At 40.1% G+C, this 25,522-nt stretch overlaps 1 protein-coding gene across 3 annotated transcripts in view; it reads right to left on the reverse strand.

Moving 5' to 3' along the window:
* SATB2 (SATB homeobox 2) overlaps window positions 1-25,522 on the reverse strand; it is a 190,441-nt gene that overhangs the window by 95,854 nt on the left and 69,065 nt on the right. For all 3 annotated transcript variants that reach the window (XM_032693580.1, XM_032693583.1, XM_032693581.1), the window contains one exon: window positions 13,589-13,765. In XM_032693580.1, coding sequence (XP_032549471.1) covers window positions 13,589-13,765 — 177 coding nt within the window. The remainder of the gene's footprint in view (window positions 1-13,588; window positions 13,766-25,522) is intronic.

The following is a 25,522-nucleotide window of genomic DNA, read 5'->3' on the forward strand; positions in this document are numbered from 1 at the left end:
TATAAAGCATGTTATATAAAAGACTTAATCCGGCAAGCACGGAAATAAGGGATTTTTTTTGCTTCCAGACTTGAACTGATTACTCCTTGCACCAGACAGCATCTTCTTTCTCCTAAATACTGTATCACACAACTAGCTGGATCTAAAAAGACATTCAGTAGGTGTATGAGATAGGGGAAACCAGGACCAGCCTTCCTTTATAAAGAAATTGCTACAACACAAGATCTGACTCAATGGGCCAGTGATCCACAACAAAATCAGAACATATTCCATCTTTCTTCCTGTTTATCTACAAACTGCACCTTGCAACTGCTCTGGGAAAATAACTGCACGTTTTGTAAAAGACAAATGCTATGCTGATATAAGAAGTTATTTTGTCATAAACTGATTAAGTTTTGTATCTAAAAATACCTGGACTAGGGGCTGCCCACCTACTACAGGACACACATACTATGGCTACATTAGTGCAAATGCAAATTTAGATACATGTCTTGCCATACTGCACATACGATGGTTTACATAGTTCTAAATACAGTTCAATTAACAGCAGCTTGCATCCATTCCCAGTTCCTGGATACGTGGCCAGATAAAATCTTGACAAAATGCTAAGCAAAGGAAAACAAAGTACACACTGTCTATTAATTGCACTGGAGTTAGCACTGCCATCATGTAATCCTTGCTGAAAACATGATTTTTTTTTAATTTATTTTTTTAATTTATTGCGATCTGTTAAAAGCCATTCCGTTTAAACAGCATTGCACAATTTCCAGACAACCGAATCTGTGAAAAAAGCCTTATGGCTTTGTCAGGACTTGCCATATTATTATGGAGCAAAGGCTACATAAATTTATCTCCTTCTAATTCTGTAATTTTTTACATATGAAGACACTGGGGTTTTTTTCCATCTGCAGATAAGATTTCTCCATCTCCCTTACATTTACGTGTAAAACAAGAGCCTATGCACAGGACACACATATAAGAAAAAGAAAAGGATTCAGGAGAATCCTTGAAGATGTTTGGTGGTTAATTTTGTTCTGTAACAGCCACTCCTTCTGCAAAATCCACATTGTGACCATGGGGCATCACAGCGCCACATCAGTACTACAGCTGTACCTGCGAATACATCCCAACCTTGTTCAACAAGTAGGAGGACAGGAGGTGACAAGGGATTTGCTGTACCTCAATGAGATAGTGTAGGTGCTTACTAGACCACCAAAAATCACACTGCTGTTCCTCACAAAGTCATGACATTGCTATTGCAAACAGCACAGAAATGCTTGGCTGACTCTCTTCTCTTTTGTTTTCCCTCTCCCTACTTTCCTGTACAGACACACACTCAAAATTGTGAAGCATAAGAAGTTCTTGCAAAAAAAAAATTTAATACAGAGCTACATAAAGCTAAGGGAAAACAAATCTCATGTTTTTATAGTAACAAAAGTATTCCTTAACCTTGTTATTGAAATGACTTTGGATTATTAGGCATATTATTTTTTAAAAGGGTAATCCACATATTACCATAAATGCTGAAATTTTTGTCTCATATCACTCAAACCAGACCATGGAAGCTCTGTAGCTAAAAATCATTACTTTTCTTTCCTACTTGCCTTTGTGAAGTACCATACTACCTTTTGGTCCCCTTCTAGAAAAATTCATAAATGCATACAATACATTGAGATTTTAACAATTTGGCATCGGTATTTCAGTATCTGGAAATAACAATCAGCTTACCAGAAGCAGCTTTGCATCAGTAAACTTCATAATAAAAATACTGCTGGATAAATAAATAAAAGAACATCTCTATTATACAATACCAAATTAATCCTTGTGATAAATTTATTAATTCAACCCTCCAAAGGTTAATAGAATATTAATTTGTTCCTTGCACTACATAATGTATTAGGGTTTAATCTAATCTGGTTAAATAGATGTTCAGCAACATTCAAACAGCCTTGGCACCAACACTGACACAGTTCAGTACAAAGTGGTAAATTTACTATAAAATATTTTAAACTTTCAATGCCAGCGTACAGTTCCTCAAGGAGTTAAAAAATACAAATTTTTAATAATTGCCAGTTTCTACTGAATTCTGCCATAAAGTCAATATTCAATTCTCAGATAACTACGTCACTTCGCAGTGACAAACACCCGGTTGTTTCTGAAGGAGAATGCCTACTGGTTGTGCTTTCAGGGCAGGAAGGCAGATTTGTCCAAGATTCCACCAGAAGTCCCCGGGAGGAAAGGAACCCCTAACTGCAGCAGCATGGCATCCCCTTGGGTTATGTGGCTCTAATCGGGCCACAGCAGGACCTACATTTCCCTTTACCTGAGGGAAATGCCCACATCCAGTACACTGCACTGTACATCATCCCGACAGAAACCAGCCCTGAAATCCCTCGCTGTGTGCTCCAGTGTGTACTGCAGCACCTCTTACCCAGCTAGAAACTACCATTTTACATGCAGCAAGTCACCTTTCTTCTGAGCTAAAGCACACTTTTGGAATCAACAGGTCTTTACGAATAAAAGTTGCATGTTTGATCCAAGAGGCAGTTCCTGCTGCTTCTATGAATGCACATAAAGCATATTTCCCGTGGAACAGATTTATCTCATTCTGCATAAGGTTTTATTTGATGGGTGGGGCTGGTTTTTGTTGATCTGGGTTTCTTCCTTTCATGGCAATTAGTTGCAAAACACCTTAAGATGCACTGCTAGAATGACTGCTCCACAAAGAGTACTTTGTATCTTATTGTAAAATATTCAGACACTCAACGCAAACAAATGGTGCCTGTAATAAAAATACTGCCATATATCTTCATTTGTACCAGAACAAATCAGTTTTATTTGTTCATTCTGTGTTTTAGTGTCACAGGTCTCTTAGAAAAGATAATTTATAATTCCTTATGCAATTAGATATGAAATTAAGTTGTCTTTACTCTGGAGAAGAATTTATAATAAAGAGACCAGGTTCAACCAGTTCCATGGAAAATATTTTGATAGCATCAAAAAAGACAGCATAAAGATCTTTAGGGTTTTAACAAATTAACACATGCCTTTTGGGTAAATTACTGTACATGCTGTTAATCCTTTAATTAGGTTCTCAATTTCACATACACATTTATGGTAGGGGAGATTTTTAGTGATCAGAAAATGCAAATGTATGGTGTTGCTATGCTCTTTGTTAAAAGAGATTTCAGAAAAGTTTAAAAAAACCAAACCCCTCCCCCCCCCAAAAAATTATGTGTGATCCTTTATTTAAAAGCTCCACAATAAAATATTAATAAATCTTTATAACTATTACTAACAAAATACCACTCTCCATTTTTTTAATCAAACAAATACAGCTTTCAAACTGAGAAGAATAAGACTTGTTCTCCACAGCTAAGCCACAGCAAAGGAAAGTTTTATGTTCATAATGCATGTAGTTTTTAGACCCATCATGTCAACATTTAAAAATATGTAATTGATGCTATCTATACAAATGGATACATAAATAGTGATGTTTGAAACACATTCTACGGTAGCATTTCACAAAATGACAATTTTCTCATGCTGACTGCCGCACAGTACTGCCTAAACATCTCCTTCCAGGATCTTGAAAAGATGCAGTATTATCTATAGCTCATTATTTGATACTTTTTTTTTTTCCCCTCAAGCATTTGGTGCATCCTTGGTTTCAACACAATATAAACACTTTTTCCCCCCACAGACTATTTCATAGATTCTATAGCTGGTGCCGAAGAAAAACCTACTCAGAAAGGCAGACAAATTGCCATCAGTTAACGATCCCTATGCCAAGGGACATTTTTAGCATGGAGTTGTCGCTGTGAAAGTAGGAACTATCTACTAGCTATCCCACATAATGATTTTTGTTAGAAAAAGGAAAAAGGCCAAAATGTGGCTAAGCAGCAAATATATTGTAAAAACAAAGTATGAAAGCAATTTAGCTAAGAATCCTGACTGGCACACACATCCTCCTCCCAGCCTGCTTGTATAAATTTAACTCTTTGTTGGTAATGTGGAAACAGCTAGGTGAAGACAAAGATGCTGCATATACAAAACTGGCGAATGAAAACAGAGTAAAATACAGACCCCCACATCTCAGGACTACTTTAGCTTTATTGTTTAATTGACAGTTACTTCATTCTAGAAGAATTATTTTTCAGTTGGAATAAAGTTGAAAGCAAAATCGCCTATAAATACACTTAAAATGCCCCGACCTCATGTCATTCAGTCTGATGAAATGTCTTTTTTTAATCACACCTGTATAAACATATATTATTTTAAGTTGTCTGGATAAATCAAAGGTATTCACTGGCTGAAAGGAAGACAGAGTATGAGCAATTCTCCACCGGTACAGAGAGGAAGAGAGAGACACCCAGCCAGAATAACCAAGTAGCTCAGTGGATGGGAGCAGGACACATAGACCCACTTCTCTCAGACACAGCTTGAATTTGAACCTTCACTGGTACTCTCTGAGTGGGTTTCCAGTGAGCAGGATAGTAGGCAAAAGGAGGTCACTAATAGCATTGTCTTTTGCTCATCCTTTTCCATTCCATTTCATTAAATGTAGCCATTTAATCTGCTGCAGACCCCCGATGACAAACAGTGCAGGAGGGCAGATTGCCCTTGTAAAATTCAACCAGTAGGAAAGGACGCAAACATCAAATGCAGTTGCTGATTGCCAGCTTCATTTTTACTCCAATAAGGACCAGGAGAATTAAAGCCAGGTCCCTTCTAAAATGCTCATGTGCAGCACTGAAAAACTCTCTGAACTGATCCTTTGCTGTCACTGCCGGAAGGATCTTTCCTGAAGAGATGATCAGACACAGAACAGGGGTCAGTGTGTTTGCCTCTCTCTTTTGTTTTTTAAAACCAGGGAACACTTTCTGTTTAACCCCTTTAGATTTTCTACCCTTACGTTATTAGGTTCTCAGTTTAAAAACGAACTGGTTTTCATGCTTAGCTTGTCTATGTGGTTAAAGGGGACTGAGAACTACTGCCTGACACCATGAACCTGCAAGAGTTCCTGCAGCCAGCACCTTTGCTCTCCACATGCTCAAACCAATTCCCCGTCACACGTGCAGCGAGATCCAGACCGGGCCCTGAAGATAAACAGATTTCAGGTAGATCGACCAGCAGAAAGAGCCCTGCTTTTTCCCCAGCAGCACATCCATTATAAATGCTGCATAGGGAACCTACACTCAAGGCAAAGCACAGATTCTAAAGGTTGTGCTTCCTAAGAAGCAGAAGCCAATCTGAGGGATGTGCCCTACCTCTGTTAGGTTAAAGAAAGAAGCAGCTGGGGGTGGGCTCAGCTTTGTGCCCCAGTGGGGAACGCAGACAGGGCAAGGCAACCTGCAGCTGGAACAAAAAGCCAAGCTCCTTATGCCACTGGGTTAAAACATTGCTTCCCTTATCTAGAGCAGGGAATGGGAAAAAAAAATTCAGCAGACAAGAATGTCTAAAAAATTTAAAAAAAAAAAAAGGAAAAAAACATCGGGAAAAAAAAAGCTATGCTAACATGTTTACCAGCACCAGGCTTCTCTCTGCTCATACTACTGAATGCTTAAATATTAGCTTGTTAGCTAACAGACTGCTACCTGCACCTCTTTTTCCTTCTCTGGACAAGGAAGACCTACTCTAATCTAATTTATTCCCATTTTAAAATACTGCACTGCTTCATTATCAGATTAATTAAGAAAAAAAAAAGACAACAAATTTTTATTTTTAATTAAACTAACAAATAATCATTTCTCAATTTTCCTTCAAGAATACCAGTAGTTCTTGGGACTGTGAGTTTACCTGAAAGGTTGGGAAGGGAGACAAGAAACATCTGAATTTATCATACGCTGATGCTGGTCTGCGTTTTTAATCGAGTACACACAGGCCTTTCAGAGTGAACTTGGTTTTTACTTTACCCCAAACTGCTGTAACGGTTGCAGTGACGTAAAAGAGCCTGTGGCTCCATTTCCCCAGTATTTCTTCATTGGTTTATACAACTGGTAGAATATATGAAAATCTTTCCCTGAAGAGTGAAAAGCTTCAAGAAACTTCTGTCCTGCGGTGTTACCTTTCTGCACACAGCCTGCGACATAAAGTGGATGGATGGCACTAAAGAATGTGGCCCTCATCAAACTAAAGCACAGATTCACTGTTACAGCCTGAGCAATACTGCTCAGCAACAAAGAGGGAGACGGGAACAAAAGATTCAATGATTTCTACCCATAGCACAGTTCGACTGTGATCCATTATGACCGCGGAACAAGCAAATGACACACACGCCACTGCAACAAGTTCATTGGAGCCCGCGGAGCTGTCACCAAAACATAACACACTTCAAAGCACTTGACCTCGAAGTCCCATTGCAGGTATGTGGGGTCTCACAGAGCAAAGGACAAGAAGTGTCTCACTGAGACAGCCAAAGCCTGCTCTCTCCACTCTGTTCCCCCCTTTCCCCTCTGCCTCCTCTCCTTCTTACAAGCCCTGTTCAGTCACACACCACAGATGAGACGGAAAGCGGCTGTCAGAAGTGCTGAGCTGTTCAGGATTACCTTTACTTACCCTCCTTTAAGCTGTTCAAACACTAATAAATTACCCATTTACTTATACTACCCAGATGTTTGCCATCTAGAAAAATAGATTATTATTTGTAGAAGGTTTTCTCCCATCACAAGAATCCTGTAAATAATATATTGGGATCAGAACGCCAATACCACATGCTAACTTTTACACACCAGCATGGGGAGGTGGCAGGGAAGATAAGGAAAGAGAGACACTTCCTGACCACTGGTCAGAAGTTAAGAACTTTCAGAGTGAGCTTATCAAAATATAAAGTATTTGCTAGAGTTCATGTTGTTGGGCTAACGAGGCTACTTAAAATAACAGCACAAATGGAGAACTGGGATGAAAAATAACCTGAAAGATTAATCTCTTAACTGAATTTTGAGATTTTGTTTCCATATATATATACTTTTATATAAATATATATTTGTATGCATGTATATGTATAATATGTGTTTCTATACTAAACTATAAATATATTTCATATATATAAACCAAAGTAAAACTTAAAATATATTCAATTTATATATATATAAATATGACTTTCTAATATTTCTTTACATGCCACATATGCCATAAAAAAAGCGACACTAATTTTAGCAAACCCTACAAATATAAGGAGCCTCATTCTCTGCTTCTTCTTTTATTTTTTATGTAAGATTTCTTAAGAGTTCCAAGAAACGTTTAAAGAGAACTCTAGGGCTTTAATTGAAATGGCATGAGATGCTGAACCTTTAACAACAGTGTCTTTCAAACCCTGTGTCCATTATGCACTGAAATGCCTATCAAAAACCACAAAGAACGAAGAGGTTTTCAATATTCTCATTAAATTCTGACTTTCTCTCATGGTTCCTGTTAATTGAATTTCATTTACAGTTGTCATGAAGTTTTGTAGGGTAGACAAAACAGTGATTTGCTGGTAAATGTCTGTAAACAGGGAGGGAAATAAATATTTGAGAAGTACTCAGCCCTCTTTCTTGAAACAGAGAGAGAAAGACAAAGAATACAACTCAAGCAACGAACAGTTCAAGAAGGAGCAGATTTTACAAGGAAAACTTTGATCTGGATGGCTGAGTATCGCTGCAAGAAATCCAGCCTGCTTAGCAATCCCAGACAAGTTGTCATGGAATTGCATGTCAGAGTTTACTGTAAGATGTCGGTTTTAGTCGTACCCCTCACACCTATTACTGTTAAATGATTTGATTTGGGCCATTTGCAATGACACCCGCAAAACTGGAGAGAAGAAAGTCTAGTTTACTCATTAAAAGTGTCCCCAGTAGAAGCAAGGGGGATAAAGGGGATTATTACTCAAGGTAAGGAGATGTTAATTAGAGATGAAGTAAGACCATACTGCTGAAAAGAGGTGTGAAGAGGGCTGGGTGAGTTTCTTTCATTTGTTTTGAGGTGTTTAGTTTTAAGAGGCATTGGTTTAGCAGGCTAAGAATACTCCTGGTAAAGGAGTTTGAGCACAGAGAAATACAGCAGCTTTACATGGACTGACAACTCTGTTAGGTGAGACCACTACACTGCCTCTGTAAAAATGAAAAAAGTAGCAGCAAAGAGTGACAGAGTCAGAAAGTGACCCAACATTTAGCTTGTTGATCGCTGCATTGCCTTGTTATTTAAATCGTTATATTACTAGTGCCTCTCCTATTCATTAAAGTCACTATAATACTTACTAGGAGGTCTTTGATCACATAAAAAGGGAGCCACGACTCAGGCATACAAATGACACTGGCACTTGGCTGAGGGGTCAGATAATCCCAGATTATAGCACCCTTGTAATTTATTGTACATTATTCACAGGAAAAACCTGAGCTCAGGTTTCCTCTCACTTTTTCCATACTGCTACCTTGCACTTGAGTTGAAAACAGCATACCTGATCTTCCCAGCTACAGAAACTTGACTGTATACATCAAGCACAGTTCAGCAGGGTTTCACCACACTTTTACTGTACCTTTCTTGTACACAAATATAAAACCAGCTTGTGCGTGTGTGTTCAATACAGCCCCCAGCTGGTATGTTCTGCCTTTACCTTCAGTTGGAAGCTATTGTGGTTCTGGAGACAGCACAGATGGGAATCTTTCCCTACTAATCATCTGCTCAGGTCCTTCCAGTTGTCCCAGAGCCCTACCCTCTTGTACCAGCTTAGGCAAATCCATTCCCTCATCGGTATTTACACCCTTCAAATATTTGTACACATGGTTATAATCCCCTAAGGGGCAAGATGGCCATGCTGCTCTCACAAAGGCTAGTCTGAGTGAAGGAGCCCAGCATTCCGGCTGCCGCATTCTTACACACAGCAGCCTGGAGTTCGGACTGATTTGCTAAACAGCATCATATCACACAGATCTGGCCCATGCTTTGAAATAATACTAAAACCCAGGCTACAAGTCCAAGGAGCCTCCAGTTAACAGCAGGGAGCTGGGTTGAGCTCACATATTTAAGCCCCTGAAGAAAATGAACACACTTGCAGTCTGGGTTGCTTCCTGCCCCAGCCATGTGCACTAGGGATCCAATGCTCTTATGTGTCTGTGCCTTGGTTTTCTTCCTATAGAGTCAGGAGAGCCACCTTTCTCTCTTGCTGCAGCTCACTGCAAGGACAGCTCCACCACTACTGCAGAACACAGTGCTCTGCAGAAGCACCAAAACCAAGCTGTCCCCTGACTGCAAGCAACATCAGAGCTTCACAGGCAAGGCAGCTGAAGTAGGACCACTAGTCCTGAGATAGACTTCTGGGTGTCATGAAGTTTGGGCAGAGGTACCCCCTCAGCTACTCTGGCCAGGCACCGACCAGCAGCAACAAAATTCTCCTCTTTCCCACTCCAGTGATGCAAGGCTGACAGGGCTGAGCTGTCTGATCTGAGCTTACTAAACCACAAGCCCCACAGAGTATGACTCTCGTCCCTGTGCACTATCGCAATTCCACATGGCAAGGCAAGATACATAAACTTTTGTCATTTCTTGTTCTTTTACACCTTCCCCACCGACCACTGCCAGCCTCTCCTTCCAGCCCTCCACTCTGACCCACAGTTGTTTGCAGCCACAAGTCTTCCCTCTCTTTAGTCTGTACACAGCACTAGAAGAAACTGGGCACATGAAGAGAGGCCTCCAAGATGCTGCCTTGGAGCAGTGACAATAAGAGACACTGCCTCTTGCAATGGCTCTGCTCAAGGCAATACATTGCTTAAGAACTCTGGCTTGGCAATCTCTACAGTGGCAGGGATGGGAAAGATCTAATGTTTCCCTTGCTCTGTGTTAACTTCCCTCCGCTGTTTTCTCCTTCCTTCTGCTCCACTTGGCATCTGAGCACCATTTCACTCTCCTCTAGGCCCCTTGTTGTGGCTACACACAGCAACTAACCCAAGCAACTATCTTGTCAGTGCCCCTCTAAAGCTGCCCCCAGGCAGCAATCAGGGCAGGCACCCCAGGCAGCAATCAGGGTAGGCACTCCACGCTGCCCTGCCAACACATCCAGCTGAAGGACCTGGGGGAAGGCAATCCGCATTTCAACAGTCCATTCACCTTCAATAACTTCTGCAGACAACACATACCAGTCTGTGTACACACTCACAACAGCTAACAGGGAACTGGTCAAAAGAAAAAAACATGTATCCACAAGAAAGCACACTATTTTCTTTGTTATGTGGGTTTTAAGTAGACACTAAAAGCACCAAACTAGCACTGCCCTTCTTCCACCCCACACTGAGGAGGGAATCAGCTTTCACAGCAGGTCCCAAAGCTGCAGGACTGTACACAGGGTACACTAGATTGTGGTTACTTTCATACTACTTTGATCCTAGCACTCAGCACTCTGTACCTCCTACGAGTTCCCTTCTCTTGCACAGACCAGTTAGAATAGCTCACTCATGGAAAAAAAAATTTTCATCCAGGCATGGAAATTTTAATAAACTACATATAGAACAGGTGCCCCTTTAAAGCATGACTCTTTTCCTCTCTGAAAGGCACATGTAGCAGGTTCCCTACTGTCAGGTGTAGACTCAAGTGATGAAAGAAAAATACATAAATGTTTATTAAACCTTTGTTGCCATTCACACCACCAACTTTCACACCCCAGTGCCAAGCTGTTAACGAATTCCCATGCTGTTCCACAAGATATTTCACAGCTCCTGTCAGAAAAGGGAAGTTTCACGAGGGCAGCACTCGCTGGAAAAGTCTCTGCTCCCACCACCATCAACAAAAAACATTCACAACCAGCTGTTTGTGGAATAAATGTGTCCTGGCCAAACTGTGTGGGAATAAAGAGCTTCTCACAGTGAGGCACGGGCCACCTTCATGTAAACCTCATGATACATATTTGTCTCAAGATTGTTTATGCTAAAGCTTATGTATTTACCTAATGACCAGAAATAAAAATTATCCATGATAAGCCAAGTGACCACAAGCCAGTACATGATGCTCAGGCCAGGTGGCAGCTGTGTGTGCGCAGATTACAGCTCATATGTTCAGACACAGCGTCACCTCCTCGGAGAACTCTGCAGCTCCAGGCTGCAGCCCTGGCCAGCAGCCCCATGGCAGCGTCCCTTTGGGCACACAGACCCCTCAGGGAGGCAACATGCCACCTACCACTCTGTGCCATGCCATGCTCCCTTTCTAGCAGCTTTTACAATACCAGCTTTGATAAACTCATTTACTTTGCCTCTGGAGGACATGGGAACACCTACTCACGTCACCATTTTGCACAGCATGTTGCTCAAAGCTTTGAAAAATGCACCTGAGGATCTTCAGTTTCTCATGCAGATCCTGTAATTCAGCTGATCATGAAGAAGAACTAAGTGACCATTTATTAATGTGTATTGATAATGGAAATCAATCCCAAGCACCAGAATAGAAGCAGACTTTTCTTCCTACAACCAGAATGAATAAAGCAAACAGCTTTATTTTTCTTCCATTTTTAATATCAGAAAATTGTGTTCCCTTAATAAATCCTTATAGCAGCAATTTAGCAGCATGCTTCTGTCAACTCTAGTTAACAGATTAGAACCCAATATTCTATTAATTTTCAAATTAAACAAAACAATCTCAGAAATCTATTGGCACTCTGTCTCTGTCTGTACCTCATCCCTCAGCTTACAGACAGCTAGCAAAGAGGCAAGATGCTACAGAACATGCTGCATACTTCAGCTTCATATCGTAAAATCAGCATGGCTCGCAGTATCTGCTCAGGATGTCTAAAAGACTTTGGTGGATTGGTCCTTCCGTGTGAAGGCAAATAACCTGACCAAGAGATTTGTTAGCTATGGATCTTTAAGACATTTATATATATATGTATACATATATGCCATCTGATATTGTCTAGTGGAAGGTAATTGCTGCCTCAAAGATGAAAATATTGAAGTCTTTTCTTTTAGACTAATTACAACAATTAGATATTTTATTTTCTAGTCAAGTTATTTGACCAATATGTCAAGCGAGAGATTAGTAGCTGAACCTGCTCATTGTCAAAGCCTGTACTTCAAAAACGCCGTGGCCATTTCCTCCCTGCACAGTGACTAATTTCCTTCGTGAGTCAATCTGTCTCTCCTCCTCACTATTCTCACAACAGAGAGATGCTGCAAAAGCAAGGTTCCCCCCAGTGAGATGCTGAGCCAGTGTGGATCACTGCACTGCATGGCATGCCTCCGTGGAGCAGGTTTTCTGCAATGCCCATTCCCCTCCGTAAGTGCCAAGAATCAAATTTTGGCCACCTAATGCAGCATGTTCCACATGTTAGCTCGCAACATGTTGAGCAACTGTGTTAACTGAGATGGATAGTGCTGTCAAACAGAAAGCTGGCTCACCAGGATGGAAACAGTGGGATACGCTGACCTTTTACATTCAGAAAAAAAAGAGTTCCTAAGATGACACGAAACATTTAATATTAAAAACCAAAACAACTACCTTCTTGCAGAGCTTTTATTACCATATTATGTAAATAAACACATGTTCATGAGCTTTGCCCGTATAAAGAACCTGAGCCTCTCTCACAGAGCAGAGTCTGACAGAGGAAATGAATCACTATCACCCCGCTTGGAAAGAAGTTTGTACAAGGAGCCCGTGGTATTAACCACTGCCTGGAACTCCTGGATTCAACACCACCAATGTTCCCTCTGTTCCCACGTTCAAATACCCAGCTATACAAAATAACTAAAACCAACGGACAAAATCCAAATCCCCAGGCAAAGTTGCTATTAAACTACTCTAAATGTGCACAGGTTTTATTGGTGATACGGAGATGAAACAAACTTAAAGGCTTCTCATCCAAAAGAATAAGCACTGAAATAACCTGTTTAGTATAAAAAAGCCTCTTGAAATGCAAGGTTCATTCTGGAAAGATTTCTCCCAGCCCACCACCTCCTGCCCATCTCCCTCAAGATTAGGATTTTCAGTTTGTTTTTTTTTCAAGTTGATATTTTGGGTAGGGAAGGAAAGCTTTGTTTATTTTAGGATTTTGCTGCTAACAGAGAATCATCTCTAACTGGAAGGAACTGTAGAGCTTTACACAGAGCTTTGTAGCAATATAGTAGGTAAGTGAAAAAAGAGAAATTAGCCTGCACATTTAGCCCTACAACTATTTGCCATAAAGAAAGCATGTATACGTATGTAACCATTCTCTACAACGTATAATTTAAAAAATGAAAGGCTACAATACTCTGTTCAAAATAGCCCTATGACAAAGAAGAACACTAGATACCATCTAGCTGTACACCTACAGGTTCTACCCAGTTCTTCTGTGCTGACTTCCTGGGAGCAGTGACCTGCCTTGTGGTACAGAACAAGTGTGTCATGAATATGCTGACTGATCATTATCACCATATTTCACACTTCAGCAAGATCTACCTAGTGCTTTCTAGGCAGGTTAACAAGGTAGGGCTTGTTGCACACCTAGTTTAAGATTAAACAATTAACACACTGATATAACCACTTCCAAGATTTGCCACTAATTTTCTTGCTTTCTCCTTACATTGAACAACCTCAGGTGCTGTGTTCTGCAGTGCAGAGAAGGGGGGAAAAGAACTTTATTGAATACCTTGTGCCTGAGCTGCAGAACTGTGGGAATACCCCAGAGCCAGGAGCGCTGTCTCCACCAGCTGGCTAAAGAGCACATCTTTGCGAACCAGAACGAACTCAGCATGCTCTTCTCGATTATCGTATTCAAGAGAGGCGTCCGACTGCTCCACCACACAAAAGACGGGAATCATCAAACCTGGATGGGGAAAAAAAAACCCAAAACAACAAAGCATCAATAAGAGAGGAACAAGAAGTGTGTCATACATCTCTGATTAAAGCTGTAAATTAAAACACCTCCTAGAAGGCTCATCATAAGTGGAAATTTGCCCTTCTTCCCTGTGGGACAGCTTTTGTTTTCTTTCCAAGGGAAATACTGAAGTCTCATCACTTGACTCATTTAAAAACCACACTAAAAGCTCAAGAGAATACAGTTCAGGAACAGAATCAGAGTCAGCATTAGGATGAACAAGATTTCCTAATAAGATTTTTTCAACATAGCAGAAGTTTTCTACAGTTCCATGGATGTCTCTATTCTTTCAGATCAGAGCTTCTCCACTTTCAGCCATACAAAAACCCGACACACAAACGCCGCTTCTGCTTCTCTCTACACAGTGAACACATGGAGGAATCAGCAGAGGCAGGTCCCCTTGGGGGACACTGAGGTCTGTGTGCATTTTTAGACCATGGCCAGTCTTCTCACTGTACACAGAAAATATTCTTGCATTTATTTTGCTGAAAATGATAACCTTGTGTTGGCAGCTGATGGTTACACAGACCTGGAGAGACCCGTGGCTGTCCTCTTGCTGCACGAAGAGAGTGAGAACAGCTCTCTTCGAAAGAGCATCAAGGATGAGGAGGAACCACAGAAGTGGAAAACTCAGGGGGTGGTCTGGATTCAATTTTGTTCTGTTTTATTGTAAATTTACTTTTGTGGTTACAGGATCATCTATGGCAATAAATTGTGGGGCACGAACTTAAAGGGATTCAATACAACAGGCAGTAGAGAAACATGCCAATTTGCAGGGAACAACCCTACAGTGCATGCACAGAGGGAAGAGGGAACAGACAGAAAACCTACAGAACTGCACAAGCATTTCCATCACCTGCTACAGGCCTGGCTGTAGTCAGGATGCCAAAGGAAAAACCATTACCTGCAGTCACAGAAATGTATTAATCGGTTACAACTTCTTAGTCCCTAGATAAACCAGGAAATACTGGGGCAGAGACCAACCTCAGCCTATAGCAGTTTTCCAAATGTGTTGCCCAAGGCTCATAATACCACCAGAAAGCTCTCCTCTAAATCTTATTTTTCAGAATGAAACATAACCATTTCCAGTAGAAAATAACTACAAAAAAATATCTCTATATGTTTATGAAAGACCGGACACAAATCACTGTATTCTTGGACCAGGCATTTTTTTAAGGGAAAAAGAAGAGAAAGCCACATTTCAGGTCTCCTGCATGAAGTCCATTAAATATCTTCGAGATATTCTACTATCTGTAGCGTCAGTATCTACAAACCAGTAGTTACATACCCCTTCAGAAGAGTCATCCTGCCCTGAAATAAATACAGTCACACCAACAACTGCTAAGGGACTTAAATACTCCTTGTCTTGAATTTCCAGAGACTAAATTACTTTAAAAGATATTTTAGATACACAATTCTCACTTTGTGAGAGGCCCACAACAGGAGTTACAGGCTATGATATCCAGTTGATGTGTTTTAGTTATTTGTTTTGAAACACATCCTGAAGTAATTTGCAAGAAGGTTACAGCATCACACAGATACTGTTCCCTCTTCACTGCTTGATTCTGGGTTAAACTGATGCATTTTGCAAGTTCAAGCAGCCAAATCCTAACACACTGTGCTAAAAAAAGTCTCAGTGAAAAAAACTCCAGGTGCTTTCCTGAAAAGACAGCACATGGCTGATCACGTTCCACTGAAATCAGTGACAAAATTTCTCTTCCTATCATAGGTTAAAACTTGAATTTCTATTTGTTCATAAACCATTTAACTAGCTAAAATGAAACTAAGTCTCTTTAAGTGACAAACTTCCAGTCCTGTCGAACATACAGGCTGTCACAGCACTTTTGATGGGGCTATTAATGTCTTGGCAAAAGATTAGGATAATTGGCCAAATGCTGAGGCTGTAATATCAGTTGTGTAAATTACAATTTGGCAAGACAGGAAAAGTGATGAAGCAAACTGATGAGAGGGAGGCCATAGTGTTTTTTATCCTCCTGCTGGATGCTTTCCTTGTCAAACAACAGTCTCTCCTTTTCAGCACAGAAGTTGCACCTGTTCTCCACTCTTGTCCCCTACTGTCTGAGTACAAACAGCATCTCAAAAGCTAGAACTGATGCCATTCACGATATCACTTTATGGATGGCACAAAGGACCCTCAGGACCCCTGCCCATGATGATTTTCCTGCCCTGTCCTGCTGTCCGTGCTTGCAGGGACCCTGCTACAGAAACAGCTTACGAAAAAAAATCTCTGAACTCAGGGACTCAGTGACCCAGTGTAACTGATGATAAACTGCTATTAGTATCTTAAAAGCAGAGAGCAAAGGGCAAGTTACCACATCTGTCATTGCTAACCCATTCTCATGCCTCTCACTATAGCATTTGGAATCTTAATACCAATTTTATTTTAGTAAAAAACAACAGTAATCCAACCTGTTTCCAAGTAAATATTACTCCAAGGAAGTTTCAACCGCTTTGCCCTCTATTTTGCATTGGAGAGTTAAACTGTCATATCTCCAATGGATTTTTTACCCCAAGCTTCTCAGTTACCTGACGTTATCTGAAAATAAATTAACATACTTTCAGTATGCTGGAATCAGAAGGAAAAATACCTGCAGTCAGAGGCCAACATGCTCTTTACACACTGATACACACCATACCTCACTCCTACATGCATATGTTACACCTCCAGCTCACTACAGGGCCCTTTGAGAAGAGCTATACAAGTTAGTCATTGCTCACTGTCATTCCAGCTGAAGAACTTAGAGCAATACTCAGAGAGCAGGAGACCAAGCATCCATAATGAAGTCTCACATGCAGTGCTACTGCAGTGCAAGCCAGCCTTACTCATAAATCCTGAAACTCCTCAGCTCTTTCCCTAACGACCGATCAGCCAGAGCTCCTGTCATGCTCTCTTGCCCATGCACACGCACGGAAAGGGCTGAGGTTCCCTCGGCACTGAAACTCTGTGCACTCGCTCTCCCAGCTCCAGAAAGATGCTGCAGTGAGTGATGCTGTACAGCTCATGGTGGATGACACACGGCATGGATTTTCACACATGGAGAAAAACGGGGGTAATCTGAGGGCTAAAAAAGGAAAGAGTTTGTTTCCTTAAAGGATGAACACAACGCTGGTATGCACACAAAATATTAACAGCAATCTCAAATCATAAAAAAGACTTTTTCTCCTTGATTTTGATTCACTTAACTGACTTAGAAGCAGCTCTTTCATGCTTCTCACAGAGCTTTGACCCCATATAGATGGCATCTGCATAAAATGTCAGGGGAGCGTAAACTAAGACCTATATAAAGGCTTTTATAAGGACATCCATGCACAGTAAGAATTACATATAACCCATGAAAGAGACCCCTGAAAAACTGTTCCCACTATTACCCAGAAGATCAGAATGATTAGTAGTGACCAGTACATTTATATAACATATATATTTAAAACAAATCAGAGATGAAATTTAAGCTCCACTGCTGCTTTCATGGAAAAGCTGCAATGTACAGAAAAGACTTTGTAAACATAGTTGCATTTTTTGCTGAGACTCTTCTAAGGGTCAGAGAAATCAAGAAGAAATTAAATATGTATCAGAGACCAGTGTCCAAATACACATTTTCTCCTCCTTGCCCATTTTAATCTATAGTTTTATTTCACTGGGGAGCAATCAATTCTTTAAAATGAAGGAAAGAGAAATAGGTATTTCATTTAAGAAGTGACAACCTGGGAGACTCTGCTGCATAAAGCATTCATTTTTCCAAAAACAACCTTAAAGCCAGTTAAAAGTATTATCAAACTGCAGTCATACAGCTCCCTGGAAAACATTTTCATTTTTAAGACTTCCAAGTAAAAGCTGCGAATTTCTAATGACCAACTAGAAGGATGAGAGAGAACAGATATTAAGAAGTCCTGCACTGTTTCTTTTGTTCATTTGCAAATCATACTTTGCCCAGTACATGCTTTAAACAAGTAATAAATGTGATATTATTGGCACTAAACTTCTATGTATTGTCCACTTCCACATAACCATCATAGACTTGGCAATCACATCAAAGAAGAAAAGGATACAGAAAGCTGAGGAGCAGGTTGCTCTTTCAGCCACCCACTTCTCCATCCATTAAACAGAGAGCAGTGCTTGCATGTCCTAATAAGTATAAAATTAAGATCAACCAACAAGAAGAGGCATCAATAAAATTTGTCTTTTTAGATTAAAATCTCTTTCCATCAGCACAGTTTTGAGTCCCATCTAGGTGTTATTTAATTTAATATAATTTGAACAATTTCCAAACATCAGCTTGATTAATTTCAACAGCATGGTGTTATGGTAAGATTTACTGTACAGGGGTTGTCTAGCAGGGAATTAATAAAGAAGCCAGTTCTTTGCCCTGAGTAACAGGAGGTTTTAAGACTTCCCAGCTTTCTAGTGGGAATACTTCACAGCACAAGCATGTTTTCTTCTGGGAGTGAAACCCACCAAAATTATTAAAAACTGAGATCAAATGGTGGTGTCAAACCCAAAGGAAATCATTCTACAGTGGAGAGATTTTTATCAAATGAAGAAAGTGGAAAATAAAGTTTTTGTTGTTGCTGTTGTGCTTTGGATTTTTAGATTTTGTTTGCCGGTTGGGTTTTTGTTGTTTTGGGTTTTATTTTTTTAAACAGAACACAGACACACACACACAGAGTAATCTCCCATGAAGACAAAGTAAATTTCTATGGTTTGTCATTCAGAAACCAAGACATCTTCTTTAAAATTCATAAACTATTGAAAACTCTTCATTAGAGTATGTAGAAAACATTTTCCCTAGCAGAGACTGTAACGTGGGCCATTCTCTAAGCTGGTCTTTCCAATACAGAGAAGAGAAGAGAAAAGAAAAAAGAAGAAATCTAGACAACAGCAAGAGCAGAATTCACAAATATTTATTCCCATGCACATCTCAAAACACTGAATTACAAGCAACTTCAGCTGGACTTCTAAGATGAGACCCTTACCCTGTGACAGAGACAAGGAAGCCCAAATAGCAAAGCATGGATTGTCTTCAGGAAATTATCTAGATAAAGATCCCATATATTTAACAATAAAGCATGCTTTCACAACTGGCAGTAACCACAGGAAGGAATCACACCACAAGCATTTCCTAAACCTAATCTGCTTCTGTTTTTTTCTTTAGGAGAGACCTTTATCCAGCAAAGGCAGTGAAGGGAAAGCAGCCCACTTATTTATTTCTCTTTGCATTGCAATAGAGCTGACCTTACATAAACCAGTCTGGTATTTAACTGTCTTTCCCTTTCTTTTAAACAAATTCGAAAAATGAACCTAAACTGAGAAAACTGCTTTAAAAGGCAGGAATCGGCATCCATGAGGCACAGGAGAGGTTTGCCAGTTCTCCTTTTCACATACTACAGTTCTAATTGAAAAGGTAGAAACCAATTAAGTTTGAGAGCTTTCAGTTACAGTAATACCTGAATTTTTGCAGCAAAGACGCTGTCCTGCATCCTAGTGCAACATAAATCCATAATTTCCTTTCTGAAAAACTTAACACTACCACTAAGTTAAAAAAAAAAAGAAAAAAAAAAGGAAAGAAAATTAAAAGGGAAGCTTTAAAGCTTCAGTGTGTCGCTTCAGAATGGTGTAAACTGCAAATACTGAAGTGATCAGAAGTTAAAACCTAGTGCTCATGCTAATAACCAGTAGTTTTCTATTCAAGACTCAACTAGCTGAACAAACACTGAATCACAGGATCATTGTAGTTGGAAAAGACCTTTGAGATCACATGTAACAAGAGAAGATAAATTCATAATTGGAAAAGATCAACTGCATTCCAAAATGAGCTTTTTTGTTCGGTTGGTTGGTTTTTTTTCTAAGAGGAAAAGCATCAAATAGTATTGGGAAAAAAAGGGGGTTGTTCTGGTCTCACTACCACTTTTATTTAAATCACAGCATAGCTGTAGCTGGTGGTGATGTGAGATCTTCCTCAGAAAATCCTGCAGAGTCCAGCTGAGGGCTGCAGATGTAGGAGACAGGCTGAACAGGTACAACCGTACTATTTCCACAGTGCCACACGCATTCACACTCAGGAAGGATCTGGCTTGAAGCAGATCCCGGGTTCAGCCCATGCCGGTGCAATTCAGTGATGAGGTGGAAGAGACAGAGCTCACACATTTCAGCAAGTGTTAGGAATGTCCATTAAGCCTCACTTTCAAGTTACCCCATAAATTATGAATATAATTAAATCGGACAGAATATAAGCTGTTGGCACTTAACTTATTTACAATAAATGCTTGGTTTGGGTAAATGGACTGTGTTTCAGCCTTTTATGCATCAAGCACCAGCTTACAACAGTCTCATTATGAGGCTGAGAATTCTCTCACTGTAAATCTTTTTTAATGGGGACTGAAGGAATGACTTTGCAGTTGTTTGTCACTAACCACTCGGAACCACGTGAAGAAAGCTGTGTGCACACACTGACAGGCGGCCAGCAGGAAATCTCTGTCACATACAGGAGATCGTATCGGGATCTTTGCAACTGTACAGTCCGATGCAAAACAAAAGCGCCAAATACCTCCTTACAGCAAAAGGTTTCGTTTAAAAACTTTCTGCTAATCCTCTGCTCTCCAGTGTGTTCCAGACAAAATGAGAGATATCTGATTTTGCATATAACCAGTAATGCGATGCTGTTAAACTCCTACTCTTCATGGGTTTATAAGCCCGCTGCAAATAATTTGTTCCAGGATGCAATTTGGTAAAGAAAAGCTCAGTCCACAGATGATTTTAATACAACGTTTGCCAAAGAAACAAAATCACGTTAAATAACATTACATTGTAGAATTTTTCTTCTTAGGAGGGCCAGAGGAAGTAAAACTAAGGACAATATCTTTCTCCTTGTCCTCAGTTATTTTTTCTGGTTTTACATATTCAGTAAATCTGCAGGCAGGAAATGCATTTCTACATAATATATTTTAGCCAATGGCGAATGCAAACCACAAGATATTATTTACATCCTTCTTCAGCTTCCAGACCTTTCTGTGGCTTCTGTCTCCCAGCCATCACAGTTATCCCAAATCTCAGGAAGTCTTATAAATAAGTCACTACCGTCTCTGCAGATGTCCCCTGTTTCTGACAGCTTAACTATCCAGACAACCCTTCTCCTCGCTGAAATAACAGCCTCACTTGTTTAACACAAAATATTTCAGGCCACTATCCCACCACAGAAACATATTATGAAACTCATAACTTGATTTGATAATACTTGAGTTTCTCAAAAGACGAAATAAAAGAAAAGCCGTATTCAGAGCATGAGAAAGAGAAGGATACGAAGCGTTTACCTCTAGCACAGCCTCTCCTGCTGTGTGCCTGGGACAGAAATGTTACTCATGGGAGATGAGGCCTTTTGTTAGTTCAAGTGGATCAGCTGCTTCTGGTAACTAACCCCCCTTACTAAACTAGTTGCACTAACTCAACCCAGCCTTCAAATCTGTGGCACTGGTTGGGTTCAAAGGGCAAGAACGGGAGCAGCCCCACTGGGATTAGCCCAGGGACAGCCACGGATGGGGCAGCCAGGAGGCTGGAGGAATTAAACAGCACAACAAAGCACTTCCACCTCTCCACCTAAGTGAGCGAAACATGAGAGCTATGATAAGCCAGACCTCAAAACATGGTTTTGAGGGAGGCTGAATCAGAAGGCAGTACAAATAGCTCAGCTCCCCGGAGCCAGCCAGCACCCCCCAGCATGCCTGAATGCCCATGGGGTACCACCAGTGCCACACACTCCACCAGAACCACACACAGGCCTTCCAACACACAGAACAGAATCATGGAATCAGTTAGATTGGAAAAAAACCTTAAAATCATCAAGTCCAACATCAAAAGGCAGAGGTGAAGACACTATAGCTATGTTTTTCCTAAATAAAACGGCTCAGTTTTTTAAACTTGTTTCCCAGTTAAAAAAGAAGAAAAAGTATCCCACAGCCGTACATCATAATATGAACTCATGGAAAATATACTCATTTCACACAAAACCAGTGGAGTAAACACTTCTAAATTAAACTCACTTTAAAAAAAAAAAATTAATCTTAAGCCATTAGTTTCCCATAAGTTTTAGGTTTTGGTTTCTGTAAGTTAAAAATGAGTTTAGGGTTTGTGAGGGGTTTTTAGTTTGGGGGACTACTTTCTGTTGTTTTTCTCTTGACAACATAGCAAAATTCGCCCTAAGGGGCTAAGACTCTCTATGCCAAGTTCCACCCAAAATTAATTTTAATGACCGACATTTTTAAACACTGAAAACTGGAACCATTAATAAGCCCTTAAATTTGGTGGTGCTAGCAGATGCCACCATATTATGTAATTTTTAAAGCAAAAAAACATCTTCTAGCAAAAGCATTTTAATGAAGGTTGATTAACTAGTCTGCTGGTACTGGGGTAAATCTCCTGGAATGCAACAGAAAAGTTTTCGTAGCTGGTTTGAGGTTTTATTTCTGAAAAAGTGCTGCATACCACATTCGGGCCTATTTTGGGGTCTCCACTGAGACCCACCAGCAAGTTCTTTTCTCCTTCACGTCCAACCCTCTGTGAATCATCCCCTGCCAAGAAGAAATTGTATCACCCCTCCTTCATGTTACCAGATAATTGTCTGACAGAGAATCTAATGTAACTACTGCACCTACACCTCTGCCTTCAAACCCAATTGCAGGTTCCAGCAGGGGGACGAGCTGAATCGATCTGCAGCTGCTGTAATCACAGCCTCCTCCCCTCGTGTCTAATAGATACTGGCAGCATTATAAAACCTAATTTCTAAGTGACAATTTCAACAGATATGGTAGAACTGGTTATGGGCAAAAGTCACAAGTACACATGCAAGAGGATGAGCCTCATTAAACTCTCTCTCTGAATAAATATCATCAAACTCATGGTTACTGATGGAGTTATTCATCCTGCTGCACTTTCAGCAAGGGTAAGGCTACTGGTGCAGCAATATCATTACTAGATGGTATTTTTCTGGTAGAAGGAGAGCACAGAAATCTTCATCAGATCTTCAACAGGAAATTCAACAGAGGTGATAATCACCACCAAGAAAGAGCAGAAGCCGCTCCACCATTCTGTTCTCTAGAAAGCAGCCAACTTCCCCCTGTGCCTCCCTTTTCACCAGTCAACAACACAGAGTCTTCAGACAGCCTGCACCTACTGCCCATTCCGGGTCAGGAACCGGAATCTGGGGCTTGGCCTTTACTTACAACTCCAATCTTCCACACCCCGACTTACAACCCACACTTACAACCACCTGCACTTACAACTCCAATCTTTGCCCTGCGGAGAGAGGGCAACTTCTGAGTGGCATTCTCTTGTTTTCTTTCTTTTTCAAGAACAGAAGACCAAGAGTTGCAGGGGGAACACTCTACATTTCACAAAGATGAGATCACACATTTGACAACTATGGGTTTGAATACTACTCTTTTAGGAATATTTACTTTTATCAGCCAGAAGGTCACATTAATCTAACAGTTTTTAATAACTACCAGATCTTTATCAAACAGGTCATGAGGTCAAGGAACAAGAGTTTACAGGTACATTCTCCTCCTCAGGTGTGCCCAGTACAATTCATCCAGTTAGTGATATTTTGAGGCAAGGGTGGAAAAGACCTACCTAGAGGCTGACATACCGTGTATGGATTCACAGTCAGCAACTCATGCTTTTGGGGCTCAACAAGCTGAATTGCTACATTATTACGCACACGGAGGTACAGCGGAGAATCAGATACTTCTGTTACTGCAAATGCATGTGCTCACCGAGAGGTGTTAGCCAAAGAAAGCAGATTACATCTGCACTCCAAAGGCTGAACTGGCTCCTAGTTCACTTTCGGATGCCATTCCAAATGTTGATTTATAAAGCTGTATGATACAAGGCTAGAGCCAAGGCTACTGTAGAGAGGATATCTCTTTCCATGTATGGTACAGTAGAAAGGACATGAATGCTCAACAGCTCTAGGACTCACCTTCAGAGAAAATGGAGAGTCAGGATCCCTCAGTCTCAGGCCTTCAGCCACAGTCAAACCCCTCTGCCAGAGGCACAAAGGTCACCCAGGAAGGGACCTTTCTGCTATTGGGTTTTAGTCTGAAGGCTGAGGTAGTCAGGTAACTAAAGGACCATAGAAGAGCCAGTCCCAGGTGGCAATGGCCTAAGAGACCAAGTACTCTCAGTGGCATTCATGTCCACAAAAACAATATGAAAAAAGAGAGAGGTAAAAACAATATGAAAAAACCCCATCAACTACCCCCTCAACCCACAAAACAAACAAAAAAGAGAAAATCATTATAAAGTAGTATAGCTTTTTATTTTCAAAGACAGAGAAGTAATTTTTACTGCTTTCTACCTGTCCATGACATTCTCCAAGCTCATCTAAATGGCAGGTCAGTATGACACTGTGATATTTATGTAATCAGGAAGGCTCAATACATTCATCACTATGCCAGATCCAGATACTCAGATAATGCCTAACTTGAGCATTACTGTCAAGCAATACACCTACTTATTACATACTTGCTCATAGGAGCCTGTATGAAATCTACTATCCAGACTTCTAGCTTGAGCAACAAACTCTACTTAAAAAAAAAAGAAAATAAAAAAGAAACCATACTTCTGTTACTCTGCATTTTCTCTAAGTCTAAAAATTGGTAGAGTGTATGACAGGTCCACCTCATTTTTCTTAATGATGTTTTTATTATTCTTTCACTCAATTAAAACAGAAATGGATATTGCATCTTCTGACTGTATAATTGTTATTGTAATCTGTTTTCGATCACTGCTTGGGAAATGGGTCCAAAACAACATAAACTATCCACAGCCTCAGAATACAAGCCATTTTCTTTTACTACGATACTTAAAGACACATCTATCATGTTGCTCTGCTAACATGTTTGTGTTATGGCAAAGAAGTTATTTGTAAGTTGGGAAAAGACATTATGAAAATCACCTTTTACTCCAAAGTATTGTATAACTCATATTTTATAACTACATTTCTTAATAACCATTCAAAATAATAAGGCTGGAAATTGTGCACATCTAATTTTAATATATAAATAATGGAAATGCATATAAACTAAAATATGCTCAAAATATGAATATATATTACTCTCAAAAAATAGTCCGGTTATAGTTTTGAAAATGACATGCTTCATTTCCAATATATGCCTGTCAGTTAAATTTATGACAAAATACTCTCTGTGAGTTTAGATTACCAGAATGGTAAATACTTCTATGTGAGTTTCCTCACTTATTTGAAGTTTCTGCCCAAACGCTGACAGTGTCAGCAACTTCTCAAGAATGAAGTGGTGTTGGTGATACACAAGTAAAGACAGACTAATCCAGCCGCTTCTCAACATTATACAAATAGAATGATACAGCTGAGAAAGAGAGAAAGTAACCTTGTGGCTATATGCAGCAATACAAATCATGCTTCTGATATAAGAAACTCCCCTTGCAACATTTCTTGCCAGATTTAGTATCTTTGAAAGGATTTGCTGTCAATAGTGTGCCTTTTCATCTCCGTGTGTCTTTGGGGAACAAATAAGGAGGGAGTATATTTAAGTGGGAGACATTTCTACTGCACTCTGAAAATGGTTATCTTGAGAGATGCTGCAGCTTCATATAAAATATAGTCTGATGGATTATTTTTATTAAGTTTTTTCTTAGCTTCTTTACCTAGCTGACAT

This window comes from Chiroxiphia lanceolata, chromosome 7 (assembly GCF_009829145.1).
Source record: "Chiroxiphia lanceolata isolate bChiLan1 chromosome 7, bChiLan1.pri, whole genome shotgun sequence".
Taxonomy (NCBI): domain Eukaryota; kingdom Metazoa; phylum Chordata; class Aves; order Passeriformes; family Pipridae; genus Chiroxiphia; species Chiroxiphia lanceolata.